This window comes from Pseudopodoces humilis, chromosome 19 (genome assembly GCF_049639895.1).
Source record: "Pseudopodoces humilis isolate 2021_Gansu_Grassland_sample_001 chromosome 19, ASM4963989v1, whole genome shotgun sequence".
Lineage (NCBI taxonomy): Eukaryota > Metazoa > Chordata > Aves > Passeriformes > Paridae > Pseudopodoces > Pseudopodoces humilis.
In genome coordinates this window covers 8093362-8117800 of record NC_142218.1, presented here as the reverse complement: position 1 = coordinate 8117800, position 24439 = coordinate 8093362, and the positions used below count along the sequence as shown (strand labels likewise).

Here is a 24439-nt window from a genome sequence, read left to right as displayed (position 1 = left end):
AAACCAAACACAGGTGGATTCAAAAGTCACACCTGATTTACAGAACACTCAAGTAGTGATGTCCAGCTGGAGAGGCTATTTCCTACAAGATACACTCAGAGCCTTCACAACAGACTCACCATATTCTTTAAGACCTGCAGAACAGACTAAAGTGGATCATTCATTCCTGTGCCTCAAGCAATAGAAAACCAAACCCAAACACCACAACACACACCACCACACTTCCAAAACAGTAATTCCCAAAGCAGCCAGCACAGGCCATTCTTCCTGCCCACACTCTGGATGAAATACATCTCTCAGAATGAGAGATGGATAACATACATACAATGATTTTGACTCAAATTTTAATTACATCCTTTTTTTGGGGCCTATATTCAAGACTGTACCAGGATTTGGAACCTGCAATACTATTAATTAATTAATAATTAATAATTAATTAATAATTAATAACTATAATAAATATTATTATTTGTCACACTGTACTTGTGACAAATTCCCAAGGCTCCTTGCATTTTTGATATTCATGGTCCCATGAGGCTGAGAGGATAACAAAACCCAAAACCCACTGGGACAAGAGGAAGAACCAATGACATGAACAAATTACATGAACTCTTGGTTGCATGAACAACCAAGAGTGAGAAGCTGCCCAGTCTTACCTGTGCACCTGCACCACTTCTCCTCATCTCATCCAGGAATTGCATCTTTAAAATGACTCTTGGCTCCATACGAGGGGGAAATGGAAGCCCAGTAATGATGACTCCTCGTCCATTTATGTCTGCAAAGTCCAATCCTTCACTGGCCTGCAGGGACAGAGTTTTCCATCATCAGTGGGGTTTGAAGTGACATTTCAGAGCAATTCTAAAGTTGTTGTTTTTCTCCATTCAATTAATTCCCTGGCCAAGAGTAGTTTATCAATAGTTTCAACAAGATTTTTTTTTTTTTTTTTCTTTTATTACCAGGAGTTTAAACTTAGCTTTTTCCTCTGCCAAAGCAAGGCTCAGCCAACCCTGTTAATGGCTGTCCTGCTCCTGCATAAGAACAGCTGTATTGAGAGCATGTCAACACTTTTGTTTAAACCTTTCACACCCTGAGTTGTTGACAAGAACAACAACATAGCAAACCTTCTCTGACAGTAAAAATTAACAGAATCATTTCTAAGCAATAACAGAAAGCCATCAGATTCACCAGACTATAGTGCCATGTTCAGCAGCTGTGCTGTTGACATTCCATCAAGTATTTATCACTCATGTCCCTTGTACACATTCACTGTGCTGGAAAATCACTTTGTGAAATTAATGAAGTAGAACAGACTAAAAAAATTAAGGAAAAAAAAGAGCTGTTCAGTTTTTCAGCTGAATCAATTCTCCAAATCTTAGCAACGAGACTTGAGAGAGCTACGTGTTTTCTTCACTTCAACAGCCTCCTTGGAGACTGGGACCAAAGTTTCAAAAGAAGTTGGATCTTCTCCTGGTACACAGTAAACAGCAGCAAAAAGACTCTAAGTGTAATTTCACAAATATTTCCACTGATAAACATAAGTCCATTTACCAGTACTGGAAGATGTAAAGGAAAGGCCATCAAATGTGTCCAGAGAACATCAAGTTAATGAAGCAAGCGTTTCAAAGCTAAGTGTTATGTTTGGTTTGCAGCAGTGTTGTTTTAACTTGTTTCATTACAGTTCTCCAGAAGAGCTGTTCTCATTTAATGGGTTATGTTTCCAGTGAGCAGCCAACATGAAATGCAAGTATGATGCTCATCCACTTCAGAGAAATCAAAATGTGTCCCTTTAATAAAAACAGCAGTACATCATACAGAAATGTGACCTAATTTTGAAGACGTTTCAGAGCACTTGTTTTTTTCCCCACATACACTTACAGTCAAATAACAGAAATGTATTGAAATCAAAAATGAAGGCTTTTTTCTGTAAATTATACAATCTGATCTCAGATGAAACAAATACTCAGTTACCTTACCTTGCCCCGACACACTGCCAAAAATGCAGCTCCATTGGACTTAGGACAGGTGACTTTATCATAGTAGGCATCAATAACCTAAAATATAAACAAGGTTAAGAAGATGAAAGGTGTTATCCTGTACTAACTAAATTTGACTTGTACGCTAAGATATAAACTGTGATTAATTTGGCTTAGTTTAATTGTCTTTACTTTTAACTAACTGCAAATGTGAGAAGCCATTTTCTTAGCAAAATCCTTATACCACTGTGAAATCCAGAACACATCTGGGTAAGCATAAAAAAATTCAGATACTTCTGATGAGAAGATGGACCATCCTGTGTTTCTGCAGATCCTTAAGTAAAAGAGGCAAAACAGGAAAGCAATTCTCAGATATTAATTATTCTAAGAAGCAAACAGAATATAAATAAATATACTATAAATAATCAGGATGACACTGCACAATTCTCTAACATCCAAAGCAGGATAAGCTGGGAGGAAAAGTCCTACAGAACGTTCACAAATGCTGACTACTGAAATGACAGCTTTCCACCAGCTCAATTACTCAGCACTTGTGTATGTTAGCTGCTGTTACATCACCAGATTTATCTGAAGACTGAACCCTGCATGGCCAGACAAGAGAGAAAAGGAAGGATGCACAGGAAAACTACACTTCAAAGAAGCATTCAGAATTTTACTTTCACCCTAGGCCAAAAATTGGGGTATTTCACACCCAAACAGAGAAGATCATTAAACATAGAAACAGTTTCTGAAAATTATAGAGGTATGTAATGCAAATAATCAACCTCTGAAAAGCTTCCTTTGTTCTTGGGCTCCACAAACATTGGCTTCACTTCCTCTATTCTTTTGGCAAAATCATGCTCCTGTTAGAGAGAGAAGGAACAGGTCAGAACGCCAAGTGAGCTCACACCACAAGAACAGAAACACTCAGAAATGGTCACTACACTTCCCCACCACAGCCTGTTCCTCTCTTGCCAAACACAGGAAGAGATGGAAGCAGGAACGTGCAACCCCCTGCGAACACCAACAGTGATTCCTTGCAGCTGGTGCACCTCAGACACCAGGCAGATGAGAGAGTTCCAGCATTCAAGTGCCGCTCCACAGCTTAAAACCTCTGACCCTGCCTTTTCAAGGAGCATTTAAACCAGAACTGTTCTAGCAAATCTCACCATGGACATTCAGCTCATGAGCACAGAAGTACCAGAAGTTACAGTTGCAATGGTTACAAACTAAAAATGAAGGAGAAATGCTCATATTGGGATATTTTCCAAGTGTTGAAACACAGCAATTCTAATTCAGAGGTTTAATAAAAAAAGGTCTGATGAACTAAATATAATGTGACATCAAATGGAATAATATGTTCAGATTCTTTTGTGTTTGGTTTCTAGAGCACCACATTTCAGTATATTGTGATCAAAAAAAAAAGAAGCCTTACGTGAGATTTTACTTTGTAGATTTTATAATTTACTTATTAACAAAGAATTTTTCACAGAATCCCAGAATGTTTTGAGTTGGTTTAATAATGATCTAGTTCCAACCCCCTGCCATGAGCAGTGACATCTTCCACTAGAAGGTTTTTAATTAATGTGGTTAAATTGAATAACTCAAGCTGTCTGATGCATGTGACCAAACCACCTAGCAAAGGCAGAGCAATGAACATACTCTCCAATATTCCAGGCTCTTATCCATGACAGGATACGATGGGAAGAACACCAACAGCCCATGTGGCACAACTCGCACAAGGTTACCTGCAGTGAGATAAGACAAGGGTGTAGATGAGGGCATTTTCATCCTGGAGAACATAGATTGCAGAAGAAAAAACAGCATAGCCTCCTTCCAAAATATTTTCTACTTCCCTGACACAAATGATTGTGTATTAGAAGTTGTTTTATTTCTTAAAAGAATTTGATAATCTTGTCAAAGTGTAAGCTTTAACACAGAAGCCAAACTAGCTTTCATTTCTCCTCCACATCCTTCAAGCATTTCTAGATTTAACAGATTCTTTTCAGCCATGTTAGCCAAGCCAAACAAATGCTCTTCTTTTATTCTGTCCGTATATGTTATGACTTTGTAATTCCATTATATTTATAAAAAAATTACAACAATAAATGCTGACTTCAGGCAGGCTTGACACAAATATCATATATATTTGTGATATTAAAATATCACAAAAAATTGCACTGATTTCCTGTGATCCTCAATTGCTCTGCTCACCCTTGACTGCACCATCTCTGGCTATTGATTTCCTAGTTTGAGCCACATTCAAATCACATTTTTGAACCAACACAAACTCCTGACAATAAAAATGAAGTCCAGACTTAGAAATATGAAGCCAGGGACTCAATTTTGTGTGCTATGACAGAAGCCAGCTGGTTGAACAAGCAGAAACACAGAAAACCAGACAGCAGTGAGATATGCACTGCAATCCTTTACCTTCCTCTTGCTCCATCTTCTTTAGCATTGCCCTTTCTGAATTTCCAAAAATCCTGGGCATTAACCCATTTCTGAAATCCACACACTTCACTTACCAACTGTTTTCCCCAGAGAAGATAAATAATCCTCTGAAAACCTAAAAAGAAGAGAAACCAAATGCCACCGTTGCATTTCCTTTTCTATGTTTTTCAGCCACACTGACTTCCATTGATGTTCATCTAAAATAGCATTTCCAGACTCCCAGCTGCTCTCCCTCCTATGGCAAGCACCAACACCAAGGGCAAGAATTAGTAATACCTTGACTACATTTTACCAATACTGTGAAATATTCTTATTGATAGCTCTGAGGATGATCTAAGCTTCGATACCTCAAAGTGCACAGGTAGAAATGAGCACCCATGTGAGTAACAACACACGTCAAAGTTCTACCAGCAAAGTCTGCCAAGCCTGACTAACATTACAACAATTTAAAATAGTAATTGATGCATTAGGTGTGGTGTTGCTACAGGGCAAGTTTGGTTACTATGGTTATTATCCAGTAAACCATCTTCCTTTGGCTGAAGGAAGTCCTGCTCTCCAATGAGCCATATTTATGTTCTTCCAGACCTGACTGAAACATCCCTTGTTCTCTCATGCCTTTATGTTCCTTTTTTTTTAGTACCCTGTAGTTTTGTGTACTGTTTTCCCAGAAAATTTAAATATGCAGGGAAAAAACCTAACATATGTACCTTTCTAAGACCTACAAATACCAGTATCAACACAGAGATGTTGTCAAAACAGAGTGAACAACTGTGAATCCCTATCCCTCAGAAATTCCCCATGTTCTAAAGCCTTGGAGGGGCAGAATCTCCAACCCTCCTTCTTTAAAAGACAGTATCTTCAACAGAAATACACAGAAATGGCACATTAAAACTTCTGAAAATGAGAAATCCAATCTGAGGATTTTCCAGATTACAACTTCTCTGTAAAAATCCATTACAATTGCTGAGTCCCCTTCTAGTTCTATGGAACATTTGACCTTTTCTGGCAGCAGAAGCACTGGCAACTCTGAACAACAGATAGACAGAGGCAAAGTGATGGAAGACCAGATGAGCAAGAAAAATGATGATGTAAAGAGCTTGACAAATATTTGGACATGTTTTCCTTAAGTAAGCAACTCAGAGGTGAAACAGAGGCTGGGCATAGTGACAAGCTTTAAATACAAAAATAATTATTACAAAAGCTGGTCCTGTTTCAAGTCAATTAAGCCGTCAGCAAAAAACATTTTGGATGGGGTTCAGTGCAGTTCCTGGGGGATGGCAGTGGGTGCAGGTCCCAGCTGAGGCTGGTCAGGGCCATCAAGGACTATCAGTGCCTTAGTACCTGATCCCTTCCAGACCTCCAGCTCTAAATTGTCAGTAGGTGTGGTTAAAGGATGGTGTTCTACAGCATTTATTTAAGAAAACCACTAGAGATCCCTTACTTAACTAGCATACTCCATGTTAACAGGACCCAAAAAGCTGGAACCCAAAACTTCAAAGCAGGATTCCACATGGAAGTTCACTACCTTCTTTCATAGGTGGAAGTAAGCACAGTTCCATCGGGTCCCTTTGGAATGATCCCAACCCAGAGCTGGTGTTTATCGATTACATGAGGATTCTCCAGGCACACAGGAAAAGGGCTGGAGAAAAAAAAGAAGATCCCAGTCATACCCATGATGTGATTCCCTACCAGTTCCAGAACCACAGAATCATAGAATGGTTTGGTTGGAAGAAATCATAAAGCTCATCTCATTCCCCCGCTCTGCCAATGGGCAGGGACACCTCCCACTATCCCAGGGTGCTCCAAGCCCCATCCAGCTTGGCCTTGTGCACTTCCAGGGATGAGGCAGCCACAGCTTCTCTGGGCAAACAGAACTCTTTAAAATCCTGAGCTAAAACCTAAATCCATAAGAGTAGATTGTGCATTTTTCAGGAATGGCAGTGCTCCCACATCCAGGTACTCACATCTGCATTTCCATTGTAAATGATGAGAGGGGGGAGAGTGTCCCACTGGTGAGGATGATTGTCCTGACTCCCTGTCGAACGAGCTCGTGCATGCTGTACCCAGGACTGAAACACCAATAGCTTAAAGTCTTCCCTGCATTAAATAAAGAGGAAATATTAAAGAAGTCAGTCAAAGTGGAAAAACTAGACTATGACCAGCATATGGCACATTGCACCTGAACTTCTGAGAGTAAACCAGACAGCATCCAAAGTTAAAATTCCAAATGTATGTTATGTCCTGCTTTGGTTCTTCCCAGATTAAATGACTTTTAATTAAAAGATCACTGCTCCCTTGTAATCTATTATGAAAGTATGTCCAGTCTTGCACTTGCTTGAAAAAAGAAGCCCTTCTCTATGAGGAATTTTCTATATATCTATATAGGCTATAAATCATTCACTTAAACTTCCCTCTTTCCCCACAGTCAACTCCCAAACATTTCAATTTCTGCTCAAATCTTTTGTGGGATGTGGTGACATATATATATATATATACACACACACACACGTATTTTAGTGTGTGACTCTGAAAGTATGTAAATTATAAACTGAAAGAATATTAAGAAAAATGTAAAAATTGCATCAGCCATTTCTTTCATTGCTCAGCTCAAGCTTGCTGAAAACTGCATCAGCTTCTCAGAGACACAGGCACAAAGGAATGAAAACAATATCCATGTCAAGAACAAGAGCAGCCAAAAAAAACATCAGCTTTTGTTTTTGACCTGTTTTACATGATTAGTTTCAGTGATAAAAATAAATACCTCTCATCCAAGTATCATGTGGATTTCTTTTAAATTTACACACACCAAGCAAAGCCTTCATTTCCAAAAGAAAAAGCTGACGTTTTCAGGAAATCCCCATTAATATCTGCCCAGTGAGTCACTTACTGCTTAGAATTACAAGTGAACATTTACTCTCAGCTGAAGTTTTACCCTTCCATCTCATCCAGACAAACACATCCAGACAATGCCCAAATTCTAGAAGACTCACATTCCAAAATTCAGCAAATTCTGTATCCTTCTAACTCACACTAACAATTGGTGCAAATTAGTATGCATTTGTGTATGGACAGGCCAGTGAGCATCTACAGACAAGAACAAAGTCACTCAGCCAGGAACCCAAGAAATCCCAGCACAAAACCAAACTGGGCTGATATGGGATGGCCTGGAAAAGGACACCAGCCCCCCATGTCTGCTCCTCCAGTGCTCAGCTGGAAACACGTTTCTGTAACCCAGCATGACAACTGCCAGGCACTAGTTCCCAGTTCCTGGACAAGTTGGGACTGCTGTACATTTTTAGTCTGGTGTGCCGCAATTATGTCTTTAAGCTTAACGACAATAAATCCATTTTCAAGGTCCCATTCACCAGCAGGAAGTGTTGGGGATGAAACAAAGCTGATCTCTGCAGCAGCTTTTTCCATTCCTGGTACAAGGAGAGCTAATGCAAGGAGAAATGGTTTGCTAACAATTTACAACGTGATGATTTAGAGCCATGAATAAAAGCATTTTAACTTAATGCTAAACTGCAACAGTCCAATATTACTGACAAACAGCATCTGTTCCCAGATGACTCAGGCATGAATCTCATCAGCTATTCCAAGCTATGCCCCTTCTCCTCAACAATTACTTTGTAGAGAATGATGTTTGAGTGGATAATTTCCACAAAATCCCTGGAAAACAGCTGTTCTTAAATGCTTTAATTATTTCTATACCATTTGCTGTATCACCACAGGAAACCAGAGACTCAATCTATCGTGTCTGGCCTCTCCTAGGCTTACATAAAGCACAAGTCTCAGCATACTCAGGTGTGTTACACAGGTACTTGCAAATACTGTTTTTATTTGAAAAACAAATATCTATCTACTGAATCACAGAATTCTCCCACTGCTTTGTATTTCTGTGTGTAAATCCTCCAAATTGTGCAATTAACCTAAAAGTGTTTGTATTAGCCTCTTCCTGCACCCATCCATAACCAAATTTACTCAGAATTACTCCTGTATCTTAAAACTTCAATTGAGCAATATCTCAGGAAAACAACATTTGCAGATTACCAAACTGCACTAACTTTGTGGAAACATTTAAGGGGATATTATGTGCAAAACCAGTAAATTCTTGTAAATTCTTTTTTGAAAAATGTTACTTTTGTCCTTAAAAGGACTTCCATGAAACAGATACTTACATACTCATGAGCACTTAACTGAGTAATTAAATAGATAGTTATGAGGCAAACTATTTACAAAAATCTCTGAAGAGTACTCTGTTAAGAAGGCTTAGGTGAAGGGATCTGCATCTGTCTTCTCTAACTGAAAATGTTTTGTTTTCAACCTAATTATTAAAAAAAACCATTAAAAAATCAGAAAGAATGAATGTTTCAGTCCAATGAAGCCAAGCTTGGTGTTGCTTTATAGAAGTATCAAGATTAGCCTTTGATTCAGAAGCCAAGTTTCTTTTCTTCTAAATATATGGTTTTGAAGAATTGTTATATTAAGGTAATTCCAGATGCTGGGTTCTGCAGAGCATAAGGAACTAAACAGGTGGGAAGAGAGACACAAGGAGAGGGAGAAATCCCAGTTGAACTGGAAAGTAAAGTTGAAGCTTAAACTATCAAGAACTGACAAAACATCCTGAAGAATTTAGAAAGTTGTTCAAAGTCGGAAGTTTCACAAAGCAGGTCATCCCAGAAAAGGAAAATGTGCCCCAAGGCATGGAATTTTCTGCCTGAGAATTCACATGATCTGGACAAGATCTCTGGCACATCCCATGGATTTTCTTCACAGAGCTCCAAAATGAGCCAACAAACTGTTAACACCTGCACAATGTAAATCATTTCAACAGAGAACGAGAACCTTCATGGAATTTACTCTTATATCACCTCTGACAAACATTTTTGCCATAGTAACTGAACCCCTTCTTGCCCAGGGCAGTTACAGCCTCATTCAACAGCAATTTTGTGTCTAACTCAACACAGTTGTACAGAGAAAACCAGCTGGTAAGATGAGAACAGAACATGTCATGAGCCCCAGTATCAGCCTGAGGGTTGGAGGAGAGCTCCCCATTCTTCGCTGCTCTGAAGATTTTCTCTATGCAAATACAAAAAAACAATTCCATAAGGGAGATGATTTCCTTTCACCAGAATCGTTGCCCTAAAAGAACTCCAGCAGTGCACAAAACACCAATGGTACAAGAAATTTTTATATTGAGATGGCAGGTGTCACCTCCCCTACAGAAATAACAATTGAGTGAAAAGCTTGTCCCCAACTCATTGTATGCACAATGGAGCTGCACTTGTTTGCTCCTATTTGAATCAGAAAGGAGCAGTAGAGGAGTTTTCAATCCAGCTTTTGCATGAACCTCCCCAAGAGCTGTCCTGTACCTTGTTTTTTTGAAGATGATGAATTCCAGAGATCTGTCCTTTGTTTCTTTTTTTGATTACCATTATCCACGTGAATATGTACCTGAAGGAAAGTAACAAACGTTTCTAGCAATGGCTGCAAAAACAAACTTGCACTTCATCCCTCAAAAAAACCTGGCCCACATAAAGAGTAATTAATGCAATTAGTGTCACTTTTATAGTGTTACTAAGATGATAGAATTTCCTGTCTCTTTTCTGTTTAGCTTCCAATGTTTCATAACTAAGGAGGAAAAAAGTGCATCAGCATCCAACCAGTCACTTTTGAGTCAGATGATGGAAGCAGTTTTTCAAGGGCTGACCTAAGCAGAGACCCAGAACCCAATTATTTGGGTGTTTCCACCAGCATAACCCACACAGATTAAACGTAAAACACTATTGCGGTGGAAAGATTTGCTTCATTTGGCGACAAAAACAGTGTCAAGTCTTAATGTGATATTTAGAAAAATACCTTCCTAAAATTAATCATAACAACACATCTCATAAATTCCAAACTTTAAACAGATTAAAACAATTTCAGGGAGGCGGGTCAGTGGTTCTATTGCATTTGCTTAGCACTGGGCTAAACTAAAAACACATTATTGGAAGAACATGTCAATTCCTGCTTAATATCCAGTATTAAAATTCTCTGAAATTCCCATTTGCTCCACTTTCATAATTTAATTTACAACCCCCTTAAAAAAGTGTTTCTCTTAAGAATCTAAATTAAATACAGTTCCTTTGGTGGGGTTTTTTTTTGGGGGCTTTTGGGTTTTTTTTTGTTTGGTTGGTTTTTGTTTTTTGGGTTTGTTTTTTTTGTTGTGACTTTTTTCTCCCTGTAATCAACATCATTTGCTGTACTATTCACATCCTCCCAAGTCTTAGATACACAAAGCACAGACATAAGATGCCGTGAGGGAAAACAAAGCCTCCCACACCTTGTAATATTTAGATATTGCCTGACGTGGCAGGAATCCTGTTGTGACTCCTTCTGGGGGATCGATGCTGAACACTGTCTGGAAAATGGAGGGAAACAGAATCACAGCATTATTTAGGTTGGAAATGACCTCCAAGATCGTTGAGTTCAACCTGTGACGGATCCCCACCTTGTCACCCAGCCCAGGGCATGGAGTGCCACATCCAGGTGTTCCTCAAACACCTCCAGGGTTGGGAACTCCAGCACCTCCCTGGGCAGCCCCTTCCAATGCCTGACAACCCCTTCCATGAAGAAATTCTTCCTGATGTCCAACCTGAACCTCCCCTGGCACAGCATGAGGTTATTTCCCCTTGTCCTGTCCCTTGTTCCCTGGGAACAGAGCCTGACCCCCACCTGGCTGCCCCCTCCTGTCAGGGAGTTGTGAGGGTGTGAAGGTCCCCCCTGAGCCTCCTCTTCTCCAGGATGAGCCTTACCCCAACTTCCTCAGCCTCTCCTGGTGCTCCAGACCCTTCCCCAGCTCTGCTCCCTTCCCTGGACATGCTCCAGCCCCTCTCCTTGTCATGAGAAGCTCAGGGCTGGACACAGAACTCGAGGTGAGGCCTCACCACTGCCCAGCACAGAGGGACAATCACCTCCCTGCTCCTGCTGGCCACATTATTTTTGACACATACACCCTTTTAATTTTTGCTTGCAGTAAAACCCCTAATGCATCTTTGCACTGAGAAGTGTCTCCACAAAAGTTACTGCTGTGATAATCTTAAATTTATCTCCTTATTCTTGTTATCAAGACAGAGATCCTTCAATAAACATGGTTCTTCTGGGCAATTCCAGCTACCCTCATGGAGCTCTCATTGTTCTAAAAACTACAAGCCAGTATCTAAATATACCCAAACTATACAAATGACAGCACTATTATTCACACTGTCTCTGGCTGTGGATAAACAAACACTCTTAAGAGATCAGTCACAACCAAGCAGAGAACAACTTTTTGAGTTCCTTCAGTTTAAAATTTCATCTGCATTCCCTCTGCTTAGAAAAACAATCAAGTTGTAATCATACCTAGCTGTCCACATATTAAATTAAAAGCTTCTATCAGAGTTATGATTTTCTCCCCTTTTCTGTATGATATGTCTCATGACTACAGATGATGCTCTTCCAAACATAAGGCATCCCACTGCAACTTCAATGAAAACAGCTGTGGTTCTCAAATATTTACAACTCTGTTGATTTTTCTAAACAAAATTTCTCCAGACATTGATAGGAATTACCCAAGCTCATAAGAGTATCATCTAGTCACAAGATGTTCCCCAGGAATAAAAAAGAAAAGCACAATTCCTGGAAATATTTACTTCTGAAAAATAGCCAAATATATGGTGTACAAAAGAGATTTTAAGTACGTGTTATTTGAAAAGGAAGAAAAGAATTCCTATTAATTAAAACAAGCTAGTAATAAATTAAGACTCAGAGACAAGGCTCTGCAAGAAGCAAACACTGTTTACCCAACAAAAACTCTGTCCTAGTACCACCTATCTCAAGATGGCAAACTATCCCCTGGCAGATCCTTTGCAGTCACTCCCCATGTGCATAACCTCAGCAACAGAAAAGGGATCTGAGCTTTCTTCTCCAAATTCAAATCTCCTTTTATCTGTCCACAGCCCAAAAGCACACACAGACAATTATTCCCAGTCTTGGACAACAATCCTCTGGAATCAGGGGACCTGGTTTCTACTTGTGAATTTTCACATCTCTCAGCTTTGAAACCCAGAGAAAGTAATTTAAATTAGGCTCACCTGACCTTCTCTCAAAATAGCAACATCTCCCAGTACAAACCATTTGGTACCAGTGTACACAAATCACTACTACTGTACTGGAACACACACGAAGGTTATGTTTAACCACTGCTAGAAAAATGAAATCCTGGGTATGCCACTGGGAATGCACCCTCACAAACACCCATGCATTGAGAGTTCAGTGCTGCAAACCTGCCAGGACCACTCAAAACACACCCAGGTAACTTCTCTTTATCATACAGGTCTGCAAAGTTTGAATGCATTTTTCATTTTCACTTTTAGACAGGGTGTTAATCTCTGGTGCCCTTTTGCACACATATATTGGACAGACCACTGGCCCACTGCATCTCTGAATTTTATGGGGCTTGGGATTTTCACAATCAAAGCTTTGGAAGTGCACAAAAGGGAGATGACTGACAGCATTATTTGGATACCCACAAGTGGTACATTCATTTCCTATGAAACTGGAAAGATTTTTGTTTTAGACATCTCATAAGTTAGTAATTAAATGAAAAAACCATCATTAAATTATCTGTTGTTTGCTTTTTTCCTTAGCCTATCTTGTTATTTCATGAGCTGATCTCATATTCCCAAACACTGCTGCAAACAAGTTCAATGACCCAGCTCCACCTGGTGGATGCTAAGCCCAGCCAGAATTTAAATCCTGCATCTCCAAAACGGGAGACAACTACGAAAGAACAACCTGGGTAAAAATCAGATTAATCCACCCCACCAGGCAGCAGCTTTCTCCTCAAAAATTACAAACTTGCACCAGTGCACAAGAGTACATCCCAACAAGGATAAAATTGATCCAATATCTTTTAAACCAACTCTTCTATCCTTCAGAAATTTATAGAAGCAGCATTAAATATTTACCTGGATAATATCTGAGACCTTATGCAATCCAGATGTATTGATAAATATCCCAGTACCTGGAGAAAGCAGCACAAGATTACTCTTGAAACACAAATACACATCCTCTTGTGTACAGCCACACCTTATCTGAGCAGCTCAACACTTTTAATATGGCTTAAAAATATTCTCAGAAACAAATAATTTATTTCAAGTTTTTCATCATTATTCGAGATGCCAAGAGAAATATAAAACTGGCATTCCATGTCTGACACACTGGGAAGTTGTCATCCCAGAAAATTACATATACTTCTTAAAGCTCCTCTGCATTAAAAATGGGAAAGGAGCTAATTAAAGCAGCAATTAGAGGAGCAGTTAAAATAACATACAAAATACACTGATGGTGGGAATTTTGCAGCAGAAATTATGTACCTGTCAGGCCAGAATGCACATGGCCTAAAAGGAGAAAGGTGCTGGGCAAAGAAAAAAGGAAGGGTGGATGTGTCATCCAAGGATGTCCTTGCAGAACTGACACTCTGTATTCTACACTCTTCAATGCTTTTCTGAAGAGTCTGCTGGTAAGAGCTAAATCATTTTCTTAAAACATGTAGAACTTGAAAAATTTCCTTTACAGAAGAGCAATTTAAGAACAAGATGCTGACAGACATTAGAACAGAAGCTTGTTAAATCAAGAAAAAAAAATCCAGGACCAAGGAAGAACTCCAAACACTAAAAGTACCATCAGCAAAATGACAGCAAGCTTCACACCACAATCCACATGGTTTTGGAGAAAAACAGTGTCTGTGCAAAAATCCTCCATGTGGATGGATGGACCCATACATGGGTACACACTCATCTTTTGACACAAGGTGGTTCTCAGCATTATTTCAGTTACATGAACAGACATAAAATATGTTTCCCATCAGAGGACCCTCCAAATCTTAATAAAAAGACACAAGTCCTTAAGGTCAGATTTTAGCTTATAGAAGCTTTATCATTTGATTTTTCTCACTAAAAACAAATTTCCATTTACTTACACTAAAGAGGAAAGTCTGAGTAAAACAGCTAAAAAGTTCATGCACTTACGGCCTGAAAGAAACTGTAAAATCTGCTCCAGTGACTCCAAGAGGGAGGATTTTGTCTGCAATGTTATTTGGGCCTCTGCAAACAGATCAAAGATGAAGCTGCAATTTACAAAGAAAAAGCAGAAATGGGTAAACACTGTAAATAATCAAACAGGTAAAAATAATGTTACTCTTTCAGAACAATTTCACCATCAAGTAGCAAAACATGTTTCTGTCTCCATGAGAACTAAAACTTTACAAGAATAAAAGAAATGACTTGCTTATAAAGACAGTGCACAATACTGCCATGGCAGAAAGCACACAGACCATGTCATTTCCTTTTTCCATCAATCCTCTCCAACATGCAATCCATTACTAATTTAGAAGCAGATTGCCATGCAATTTCCATGACTTTTTTTTTACCACATACAGCAGGCACCAGTTTAGAAACAGGCTTCTAGAGCTCAGAGGTACCTCAGAGACATCACTGCAGCATTGGTACCTCTGCTTAAATCATGGCACAAAATTGAAAGAAGCACAGAAAGCAGCTTCTTCCACCTCAGGAAACCGAAGCAGAGAATTTTCCACTCTTGACACACTAAAAAAGGGAGTTCCTCCAAAAATAATGAACACTACAGATAGGGGATTCAAGGAAAACCAAAACCTTGAATAAATACTATTCCCAAAAACTATAGCCACAACAGCTCACCCAGTTACAATTTGCTGTACTTTTTAACATTTAAACACATTAATGAGAAGAAATTTACCTTCCCTCTTTGGTAACTCCACTGCCATTTGCTGGCAGCTCCACTGCATCAATAGCACTTTCAAGCTGAAGAAGAATTTCTTTAGGAAAATTAAGAGGAAAAAAGTCAGGCTGCACAGAAAGTAACATCTGGGACACATCTAAGTCTCTTTTTCAAAAGTGCTTTATTACAAAGGCTGTTACAAAAGAGAACAGCCCAGCTGTTCTCTCAACTCCGTAAATAAACTAAAATGATGAAAACCAATTTCCTGGATATCAATTTTAAATATTCATATTCAACTCTTAAGAACTTCCATGACCTCAATTCCTAGATGAAGCTGAAGTCAGCAGCTAAATATTAAATTCCTCCTTACTGACAGGGAAAGTTGTTCTTGGAAATGCTTTGTATACATGACATATCTCAAGCTCCTGCTGTTAACTTCAGGTAGCATCATGTTCTGACAGCAGTGATGCAACTGATGCAATTCCAATACTCTGACAAGATCAGAAAACATGGGAACTTCTAAAAAAGAAGGAAAGGACACATTCATCTGCCAAATCTCTCTTCTTGGGAAAAAACTGACTAAGCGTTCCAAAAAGTTCATGGGAAAAACCAAACAACTTAACGTCTCAGTTGTAAGTAATGTATATGGCAATGCTACATGAGCTTGATTTATAATTGCTGACCTTTTGAAACTGTTTCCACAACAATTTTCAACAGAAAAAATAAACTTACTCTTGATCTTTGCTATATCTTCTAGTTCCATGTTCAGTCCTGTTAAAAAAAGTAAGGATTTCAAAGAGGTTGTTTCACACCTATTTCATTCCCAGTTTCTTTATGCCTTTCCAGAAATTATGGCTATGAAGGTTAGAATTGTGTGCATGGAAAGATATATTTTTGTGTTCCCCTCACTGTTCTCTTTCATAACCCCTCATGTCACATGGGTTTGATCAAATCTTCCAGTGTCTGACAACGATTAGAAATTAACAATTTATTTACTAATGAGAGTGCAAATTTCCCAGAAACTTTCCCTAAAAGCTATTTTCCAGTTCTTGGTAGTGGCACTTTATAATCCCAGAGAAACAATGATGTGTCACTATCAACACACCTGAACTGGCAAACTCCATGTTGAATTCAGCATTGATTTCATTCTGTTGAACCACTTTGGCTTGTTCCTCCAGGACAACATTTATTGCATCCATTGCTGAAGCCAAATCATAAGGAGTCAAGTCAAAAGAAGAGGACTCCTCACACAATTTCTCCTAAAATATAAGGAATGGAAGAATTATTCTGACCACTCTGTGTGCTGTTTGTTCAGGCATGAACAAACATGTGTTGTTTGTTTCAGACATGATGAAGTCCAACCAGGCTTGATCTCATTTTTGATCTTCAGCTCAGGCCAGAGGATATCTTTTAAACACCTGAAGACTCTGACTACTAGTAAGCATCATTCTTTCTGAAATGTAGAACAGATTTTGCCTCTTCCCAGTTATCAACATCCTAGAGAGTACAGACACTAACTGCCTGATGTGCAAGCAGGAAATTTTGTTTACTCAGAAAATTAGTTTGTTCTTCAAAAAAGCTATTTCTATACTTTCTATTTAAAAGGTAGTAATGGTTTAAACACTCAGGATTAGTAAGTTTGACAAAACTTTCTCTTACTTTGAAAATTAAATCACACACTGCTTTGCCAGAAATTTTCATTCACAAAAAAAATCATTTTCCCTGAGGAATGATGATAAATAATAAGGCCTAGCCTACACAAATATTTGACTGCAATAGCTATGAAGAAATAAGTTATAAGAAAAAGAAATCCTGAGCGAGCTGCATGTGTAAACAATCCAATCAGAAAGAAATTAATTTTATTTCAGGGTAATCACTAAATTTCCACATATTAACCTAGAAGAGATAGCACCATTAGAAAACTATTGCAAAACAAAAAGCTGTTCTGGCTAATTTCTGCATGCAGGCATCATTTGCATTTCTTGCACACTACAAAGGGGAAAAAAAAAATCTAAATCCCAAACAACTGTGACAGGATTTCCACACATTTCTTCAGCAGAAAGAGAGAGGTTCTGATGAAAGGAGCGAATCCTGGATGCAGCTATGCAAGTCACTCCAGTGATGCTGAGCAGACCCGGGTGACTGTTTACTGAAAGGACACCAGGCACTCAGACAAGAAACCACAGCTGTTCAGCAGAAATCCCACCAGGAGACTGTGGCTTCATGTGGCAGAGAAAGGGACATATTTCAAATGTTCCTTTGCATTTCATCATTTAGGAAAAGAGCTGCAGTTTCAAGCCAGCTAAAAGGAAGAACTCATAAAACAGCATTATTTATTTTTTCTTGCTTTCCTCTATGAGCGAGGACTTGGAAATATTACAAGAGTCCTGTCACCATCTACTGCACTTGGGAGAGCTGATGCAGCTGAGCTTCAAGAATGGGTCTTTCGTGATTCCTTACACAGTGTTTTCTCAGAAGTCTCCAAAAAAAGAAACACCTCATAAATCTGGAGATGTTCCCTTTAGAAAGAAACCATCACTTTCTAAAGAAATCAGCAGTGTAAAAGGATTTAAATTAAACTACAAAATTTAACTGTCACAGAAACAAGAAGTGTTCATGATAATGATGTACAGATTTTACAAGCTGTCTGTAATAGGACAGGGCCTGTTTTACTCTTTGGATGCAGATTAAAAAATGGTAACAGACCAGAACAACTCACCACATTGTGAGCTTCATCGAGTATCACCACAGTCCCCTTCAGGTCCAAGTTGTGTGATTTCCTACTCTAAAGACAAAATCAGAGCAAGGAAATAGGAAAAAAGGCCACTGAGAAATATGGATTTGGTTGGCTGAGAAAGTGGATGATGATATACTTTTGGGTTTTTATGTATTTTAAAGTTGGGTGGTTTTTTTCCTATGAGGAAAGAGCAAGCAATGGCTGTGGCTGCCCACTACAGAAACCACAGAAACACTTGCTCTAGAAATGAAGGTGCTAAAATGTATCATGTAAATGTTCACAGAGGTTACAATTTGTAATAAAGAAAAAAACCCCAAGGTGTGCCATATTTGGATTAGTTTAACTAATTTGAGAAAGTTTAACTATTAATTTGAGTCATTGTTGGCAATAGATATCTGGGAGAAGTGGGGTGTAAAGCAGAGGATTTGTCTTGTATTTACAATTTTATGCATGTGTTGTCTTTGATTAGTTTTGAATCATACATAATGCATCTACTTGTCAGGCATCACTCTCCACTGTTTATCCACTAAAAGCCAACATGAGACAAAAAAAAGAAAAATTATATTTAAAAACAAAGTAACATTTTACCTTTGAGTCTAGTAAATAGTTGTAAGGCATAAAAATAATGTCTGCTTGCTGCTTCAGGCTTCGAGAAAGATAATAAGGACAAGCTCTGTTTAAAAAAAAAAAACAGTACAGACTATAATACTTGCAGAAATATTAAGAAAGTATTCAACATTCATGTACTATGATACACAAATGGATTAATAAAAGTGAGCAGAGAAACAATTTTCATTATTTTCACAAGTCAGGGGAGGAAGGTCAGAGGGGATCACTCACCTGTGCTTGTTTCCATTTTTAACTAAGTCTTCAATATCCATGATTGATTCAATCAGTTCTTTCTCTGTACTCTTTTCTGCAAAAGATTACATTAAAACCACCAGATTAGGTAAAGGCATCACACAAAGATTTGTTGTTACCCCAATCATCAAACTCATCCACTAATATTTCATTCTTGATAGACAGTAACAGAGAAACACACAGGTGGATTCTGCCACCTCTTACAGACCTGTCCACCTGCCTAGCAAATCCCTCCCTCCCCAAAAAACAGGGCTTTGCTTCCAGGGGAAATTAAGGTGAGCCGAACTCACCTTCCACATTGTTATAGAAATGACAAGCACGAGCCATCACCTTCATTCGGCACATGTAGATCTGTAAAACAAAGCCTATTTCAGTCCAGAGCAGCACAGCTTGTGAAACCACTGAAAGCAGGTTAAGGAGTGAAATCAGTTCTAACACCAGCTAATTAATAAATGCTAATCACAGTTCTTCAGCTTTAAAATTACATGTCCTGCTCACCTTGCAAATTAAGCTTTTCTTTTGCAGCACAGAACACTCATGTGCTTGAGAAAAATGTGTTATATTTTACCATTAATACTTTTTAAAACAGTAATCTTTATTGTAAAAGTAACAGCTAAATCAATAACTGAAGCAATATTTTGAAATTATTATTGCTCTTGACAAACACATAAATAGCAGATCAGAAAGCAAACTACAAATTATTAACTATCATGTTCTACACAGTGACATTTCTCTGAATAGAAAATGTCACCACAGACTTAGAATTATATTTTGCACTCAAAAAACTGGAAACTAAACATTCCTAAAAACACATTTACAACTCCTGTGCTTCCCTGCAGCCACTTGTAGTTAAACAATGTCAGAGTGAAGAATGACACAGAAATGACACAAAAGCCTCCATGTTCTCCCTGAACATCCTCTCCAGGCTCTGATCTCACCTGCATGTGGTTGCCCTCCTGTCGCTTCACTTCAGGATTGATGCAGAGCTGCTCCCTGGATCCCAGCACACAAATCTTTGGCCTGGATACACAAAACTGACATTAAAAATCAAGCAAGAAAACACAGAGTTGTACATGCTTAGATTCAATACATCAAAACTTTAAGATTCAGGAGAAACAGATGAGCACAAAGCAAGGGTCAGAGCCAGAACAAGTCCATTAGGCTGTCTGTAACTGCTGGGTGTGTTACTGGACTTTGAGGCACTGCATCTCTGCTGGCAGCAGTAGGTGTTAATGAGCAGCAGCAGCTCACAGCAAGCAGTCACAAGCAGCAATTTACACCATCCACCACAAAATGTGGGTTCTGTTATGACAGCTCAGCCCAGTCAGCTGGGGCCTGTCATCCATTAGAAGCTTTTCCCAGCTGGTTGTGATGTTCAGAACAAGGTTAGGACAGAACTGATTCACTGCAAGTATTCACCATGGTTTGGGATTTTTTGCCTATTACAAGGTTGTGTATTTCCATGAGCTACATAAACAAATGACTACGGCTGTCCAAAGAGCTCAGCCACATGCTGGCATGTGAAGAGCTGAAAACTCTGACAGGCACTGTACAAAAAAACCCACAAAGTTCTTAATAGGTGTACATCAGCATGAAAAGTTCCACTTGGTAATGGCTTCCTGTTGCCTAAAAAAATATGCCCCCAGAAAAATATTAAGAGGGAAAAATTTAAAAATGTAATTTTATAAGCTAATATGTCAAGTAAAAAACCAAAACCAGACTAAATTCAGAAAATTCTGTGACTGAAGGAGGGAAGAGAAGCTGTGAAGCATTAAAATAAACCAAACCCATCAACAAGGAAAGGTTCTAAATGTGCACATTAAAGGGACTACATTTCTCTGGATATCATCTTTTATGTATTCATCCACAGAAGTTCAAACAATAACTACACCAGAGGGGTTTCTCTACCTTTTCTTTGAATAAGGACACTATCCCAAATCATACTCACCTGTACACCGTGTTCTTTAGCTCATTAATGACCTGTGTGAGCTGGGAGTGAGTCCTGGAGGCATAAATTATTTTAGGAATGTCAGTGTAATAAGCTGCCAAAAACAAGAGAAAAAAAGCAGAAAGACATTACAAGCATAGAAAGGAGAACCAGGGATATTCTTAGCCTTCTTCCCCAGCTGGTACTATGGTAACAGTTTGCCTTGTAGAGACAGCAGGAAATGCTGTAATCTAATTATTCACATACATAAAATGAGCTAAATGAGTTTCTAAGAAACTAAAGAACTAAATGAGCTCTAAGAAAAATTCAAACTACAGAAAACACCTTGAAAATGTACAAAATGGTGAAACTGTGCTTCACCTGCTCAGCAATAGCTCTGTAACTTTTATAATTGCATATTTATTATGAAAAATAGATAAAAGCACATGCTGGCTCACACCCCTGAGTGCAGAGGTGGTGGTACTCACTTGGGACATCTCCATCTGTGGCAGCAGTGCCCCAGGAGGACAAAGGTCTGTCAGGAAAGAGCTCCACCCCATTCATACGCTGTGCGATTTTCCGGGCTGAAATGGTGTCCTTGAAGTGCTCCCGCCAGGCCAGGGTGGAACACAGCAGGCAGAGGGTCTTCCCCGTGCCTGTGGGGCTCTCCAAAATGCCATTTACCTTCTTTGTTGGAGAGAAATAAAAGAGGGATTTAAGGGTTCAGTAGGACAGGTCTTGGTGCAGTACTGAACGTCCCCTGCCAAGGGGCAAACACCGGCTGGCAGCATCACCAAGGAACACCCACACATGAGGTCTGATCAACCTGTAGAACTCTCTAATTAATTTAATGAGGCTCAATCAAAAACCCAGAGCCAGCCATCACATTTATTTAGCACAGGAATTCAATTCTTCACTGTTAGAGCCATTGGAGTGTGTCACATTTCAGCATAAAATAGATGAAAATATGAGAAGTTATGGAAAAAACAGCCCAGAAAGGGGCTCCCAGACAAGAGAGTGCTGGTTTACTTTAGGATTAAGGTTTTCTCCCATGTCAGTTTAGGCAGAGAACTTTACACCTCATCCTACAGGTACAGTTTTTAAGTGTGTGGCAATACTAAAAATTGGAAAAAAGCAGCAGTGAGCTCAAGTGTATGAAAGGAATTTATATCATGAGTTCACTGAGTTCAATGAGAGGAGGCACCAAGCAGGCACTGTGATACAGAGCAATGCAGAGCCAGGTGGAAAGCCAAAGTTTCCACAATAAGCTTGTTTGGAACCTCAGGAGAACAGGGAACATGAAGATGTGTCCAGGAAAAAAAAAATAAATATATAACTACTGTGAAAAAAGCATTTTATTATTTTGACATTCATTCAGTAAAATTATCCTCTCACACAGCAAATGAAAATTATACAAATAGTCCAAATATTAACAAGCCAACCAAATCCTTCCTACGAGGAAGAGACAATTGGGATTGTTCAGCCTGGAGAACAGAAGGATCCAAGGTGACCTAACTGGGGCCTTCCAGTTTCTGAAGGGGGCTACAAAAAACATGGTAAGGGACTTTTTACAAGGACAGGACAAGGAAGAATGGATTCCTACTGACAGAGAGTAGGTTTATATTAGACATTAGAAAGAAATTCTTCCCAGGGAGGGCAGTGAGGCCCTGGCACAGGGGGCCCAGATAAGGTGTGGCTGCCCAATCCCTGGAAGTGTCCAAATCCAGGTTGGATGAGGCTTGGAGCAACCTGGGATAGTGGAAGGTGTCCCTGCCCATGGCAGGTGGTGGGAACAAAGTGAGCTTTAAGGTCCCTTCCAAATATAACCATCCATGATTCTGTAATTCTGTGGAACCCCAGAGAGCCAAGGACAGACTCAATGAATACAAGCACTACTTTCTCAGCTTTTCTTCCTTTTCCCAATTTAGGCAGAAACATCACATCTATATTTCTACTGACTGTCACCTGCCAGCTGCAATTTTAATTACCACAGAGTAAAATAAAAATACAATTAAAAGATCAGATAATATTTGGAAAGACAGCATACAAAGCACATAAAGAAAACTTGAATTGTGACAATATCTTCTTAGAGAAATCATTTTGTACCATTAGAAATGATACACAGATGACACTCACACACCTTTTGCAGGCATTCCAGCACCTTGGCCATGTAGGCTTCCTGGCATGGGTAGGGCTGGAAGGGGAAATCCACCGTGATTCCATTCAGAGTGATCCTGGGCATGGTTCACCCCCTGAGGTGCCTGCAAGGAAGGGCAGAACATGATGAGCCTGCTGTCGCAGTGATATCGTGCCATGATAGGGCTGGAAGAGACCTGAAAGTTCACCTCATTCAACCCCTGCCATGGGCAGGGACACCTTCCGCTATCCCAGGTTGCTCAAAGCCCCATCCAACCTGGCTTTGGACACTTCCAGGGATGGGGCAGCCACAGCTTCTCTGAGCAACCTGTGCCAGGGCCTCCCCATCCTCACAGGGATGAGTTTCTTCCTAATATTGCATCTAACCCTGCCCTCTGTCAGGCTGAAGCCATTCCCCTTTGTCCTGTCACTACAGACCCTTATAAGAGGTTCCCTCCATCTTTCTTGTCAGCCCCTTCAGGAACTGGCAGGAGCAATTCGGTCACACCGCTTCGGGCCGGTACCAGGGGCTCCGCAGGAGGCTCACGGGCACTCAGGATCCGCTCCCATCCCGTACTCCCGGGCCGGGCCGCACCGCCCGCTCCACCCCCGTTCCCGGGGTCCCAGATCCCTGTGCTCCGGGGTCCCCCCGTTCCCGTGCCCCATGTTGCTGTGTCCCCGTGTCCCGGCGGGCCCGCACCTCCCGCTGCGCCGCTCGGAATCCCCGCGCCGCTGTCACGTGCCACACCAATGCGTTCGGTGCGTCACTTCCTGCGCGCTCTCGCGAGAGCAGCGGCGTTGCCCCCGGTAACGGGCGGGGAAGGCGGCGGCCATGGCGGGCCCGGGCCGGGGGGAGTCCGGCGGAGCCAGGGCCGGAGTGTTGGGGAGCGAGCGGGGCTGAGTGCTGATGGCGTCTCATGAGGCGCCCCGGGCAGGAGCGGTGCGAGCCCGCTGGGGTTTGAGCGCTGCCGGGTCTGAGGGAAGCGGGTTCCGCTCACCCAGACAGGCTCGGGTGGTTCAGCCGGAGGGTTCCGCAGCCGCTTCCCCCGGGGCGGAGGCCGAGGTTCGGCCCCGAAGAGGCGGAATATCGGCTGTTCGCTCGCGAAAAGCTGCATTTCCAAAGCCTCCCAGCCCTGTAGAGGCCCCCCGCGCCAGGGCCGCCCGGGAATGGCGTTTCTCCCCTTTTGAGCGGTTCCGGATCGTGTGATAAGCGATGCCCTTGGCCAGAGCTTGCCTCCAGAGCCCTGCTGCGCTTTGTGCTGGGGTCGGCCACCCTTGGGCGGTGCTGCACGCAGGAGAGGGCACAGCACGGCAGGATTCTTTGTGAAACCCTCAGCGTTTGAGGTGGGAGGGTTCTGTGGCTTTATGTTGAGCCTGTAGCTCCTGCGTTAGGAACGGTAATGAATTCTGACGGGTCTCTTTTGTTAGGGGTGAATGTGCCGCTCCTTTGTTCCAGGCTTTTCTCCAGCGCGGTGCTCCCACCCTTCAGTCCCCTGCCAGGCACATCCAGGAATGGCTTTGTCGGCATTCCAGGTTCTTAGGCCGTGTGATTGTGGTGAACTGCTCTGAATT

At 40.6% G+C, this 24439-nt stretch overlaps 1 protein-coding gene across 5 annotated transcripts in view; it reads right to left on the bottom strand.

Moving 5' to 3' along the window:
• RTEL1 (regulator of telomere elongation helicase 1) overlaps window positions 1-23609 on the bottom strand; it is a 45147-nt gene extending 21538 nt beyond the window's left edge. For 4 of the 5 annotated variants that reach the window (XM_014254051.2, XM_005524757.3, XM_088064425.1 and 1 more), the window contains exons 1-23: window positions 23568-23609; window positions 22872-22992; window positions 21220-21418; window positions 20753-20846; window positions 19743-19824; window positions 19095-19155; window positions 18784-18859; window positions 18532-18616; window positions 17926-17991; window positions 16312-16465; window positions 15939-15977; window positions 15225-15303; window positions 14480-14577; window positions 13418-13473; window positions 10753-10830; window positions 9800-9881; window positions 6392-6524; window positions 5953-6066; window positions 4502-4542; window positions 3636-3721; window positions 2759-2836; window positions 1974-2051; window positions 657-800 (exon numbers count right to left, since the gene is read on the bottom strand). In XM_014254051.2, the coding sequence (XP_014109526.2) occupies window positions 657-800; window positions 1974-2051; window positions 2759-2836; window positions 3636-3721; window positions 4502-4542; window positions 5953-6066; window positions 6392-6524; window positions 9800-9881; window positions 10753-10830; window positions 13418-13473; window positions 14480-14577; window positions 15225-15303; window positions 15939-15977; window positions 16312-16465; window positions 17926-17991; window positions 18532-18616; window positions 18784-18859; window positions 19095-19155; window positions 19743-19824; window positions 20753-20846; window positions 21220-21418; window positions 22872-22973 (2025 nt within the window). In that variant the 5' untranslated portion in view covers window positions 22974-22992; window positions 23568-23609. Of the gene's footprint in view, window positions 1-656; window positions 801-1973; window positions 2052-2758; window positions 2837-3635; window positions 3722-4501; window positions 4543-5952; window positions 6067-6391; window positions 6525-9799; window positions 9882-10752; window positions 10831-13417; window positions 13474-14479; window positions 14578-15224; window positions 15304-15938; window positions 15978-16311; window positions 16466-17925; window positions 17992-18531; window positions 18617-18783; window positions 18860-19094; window positions 19156-19742; window positions 19825-20752; window positions 20847-21219; window positions 21419-22871; window positions 22993-23305; window positions 23444-23567 lie in introns of those variants that run through there. The other variant, XM_014254052.2, reaches the window with a different exon arrangement.
• Window positions 23610-24439: the final 830 nt, after the last annotated feature.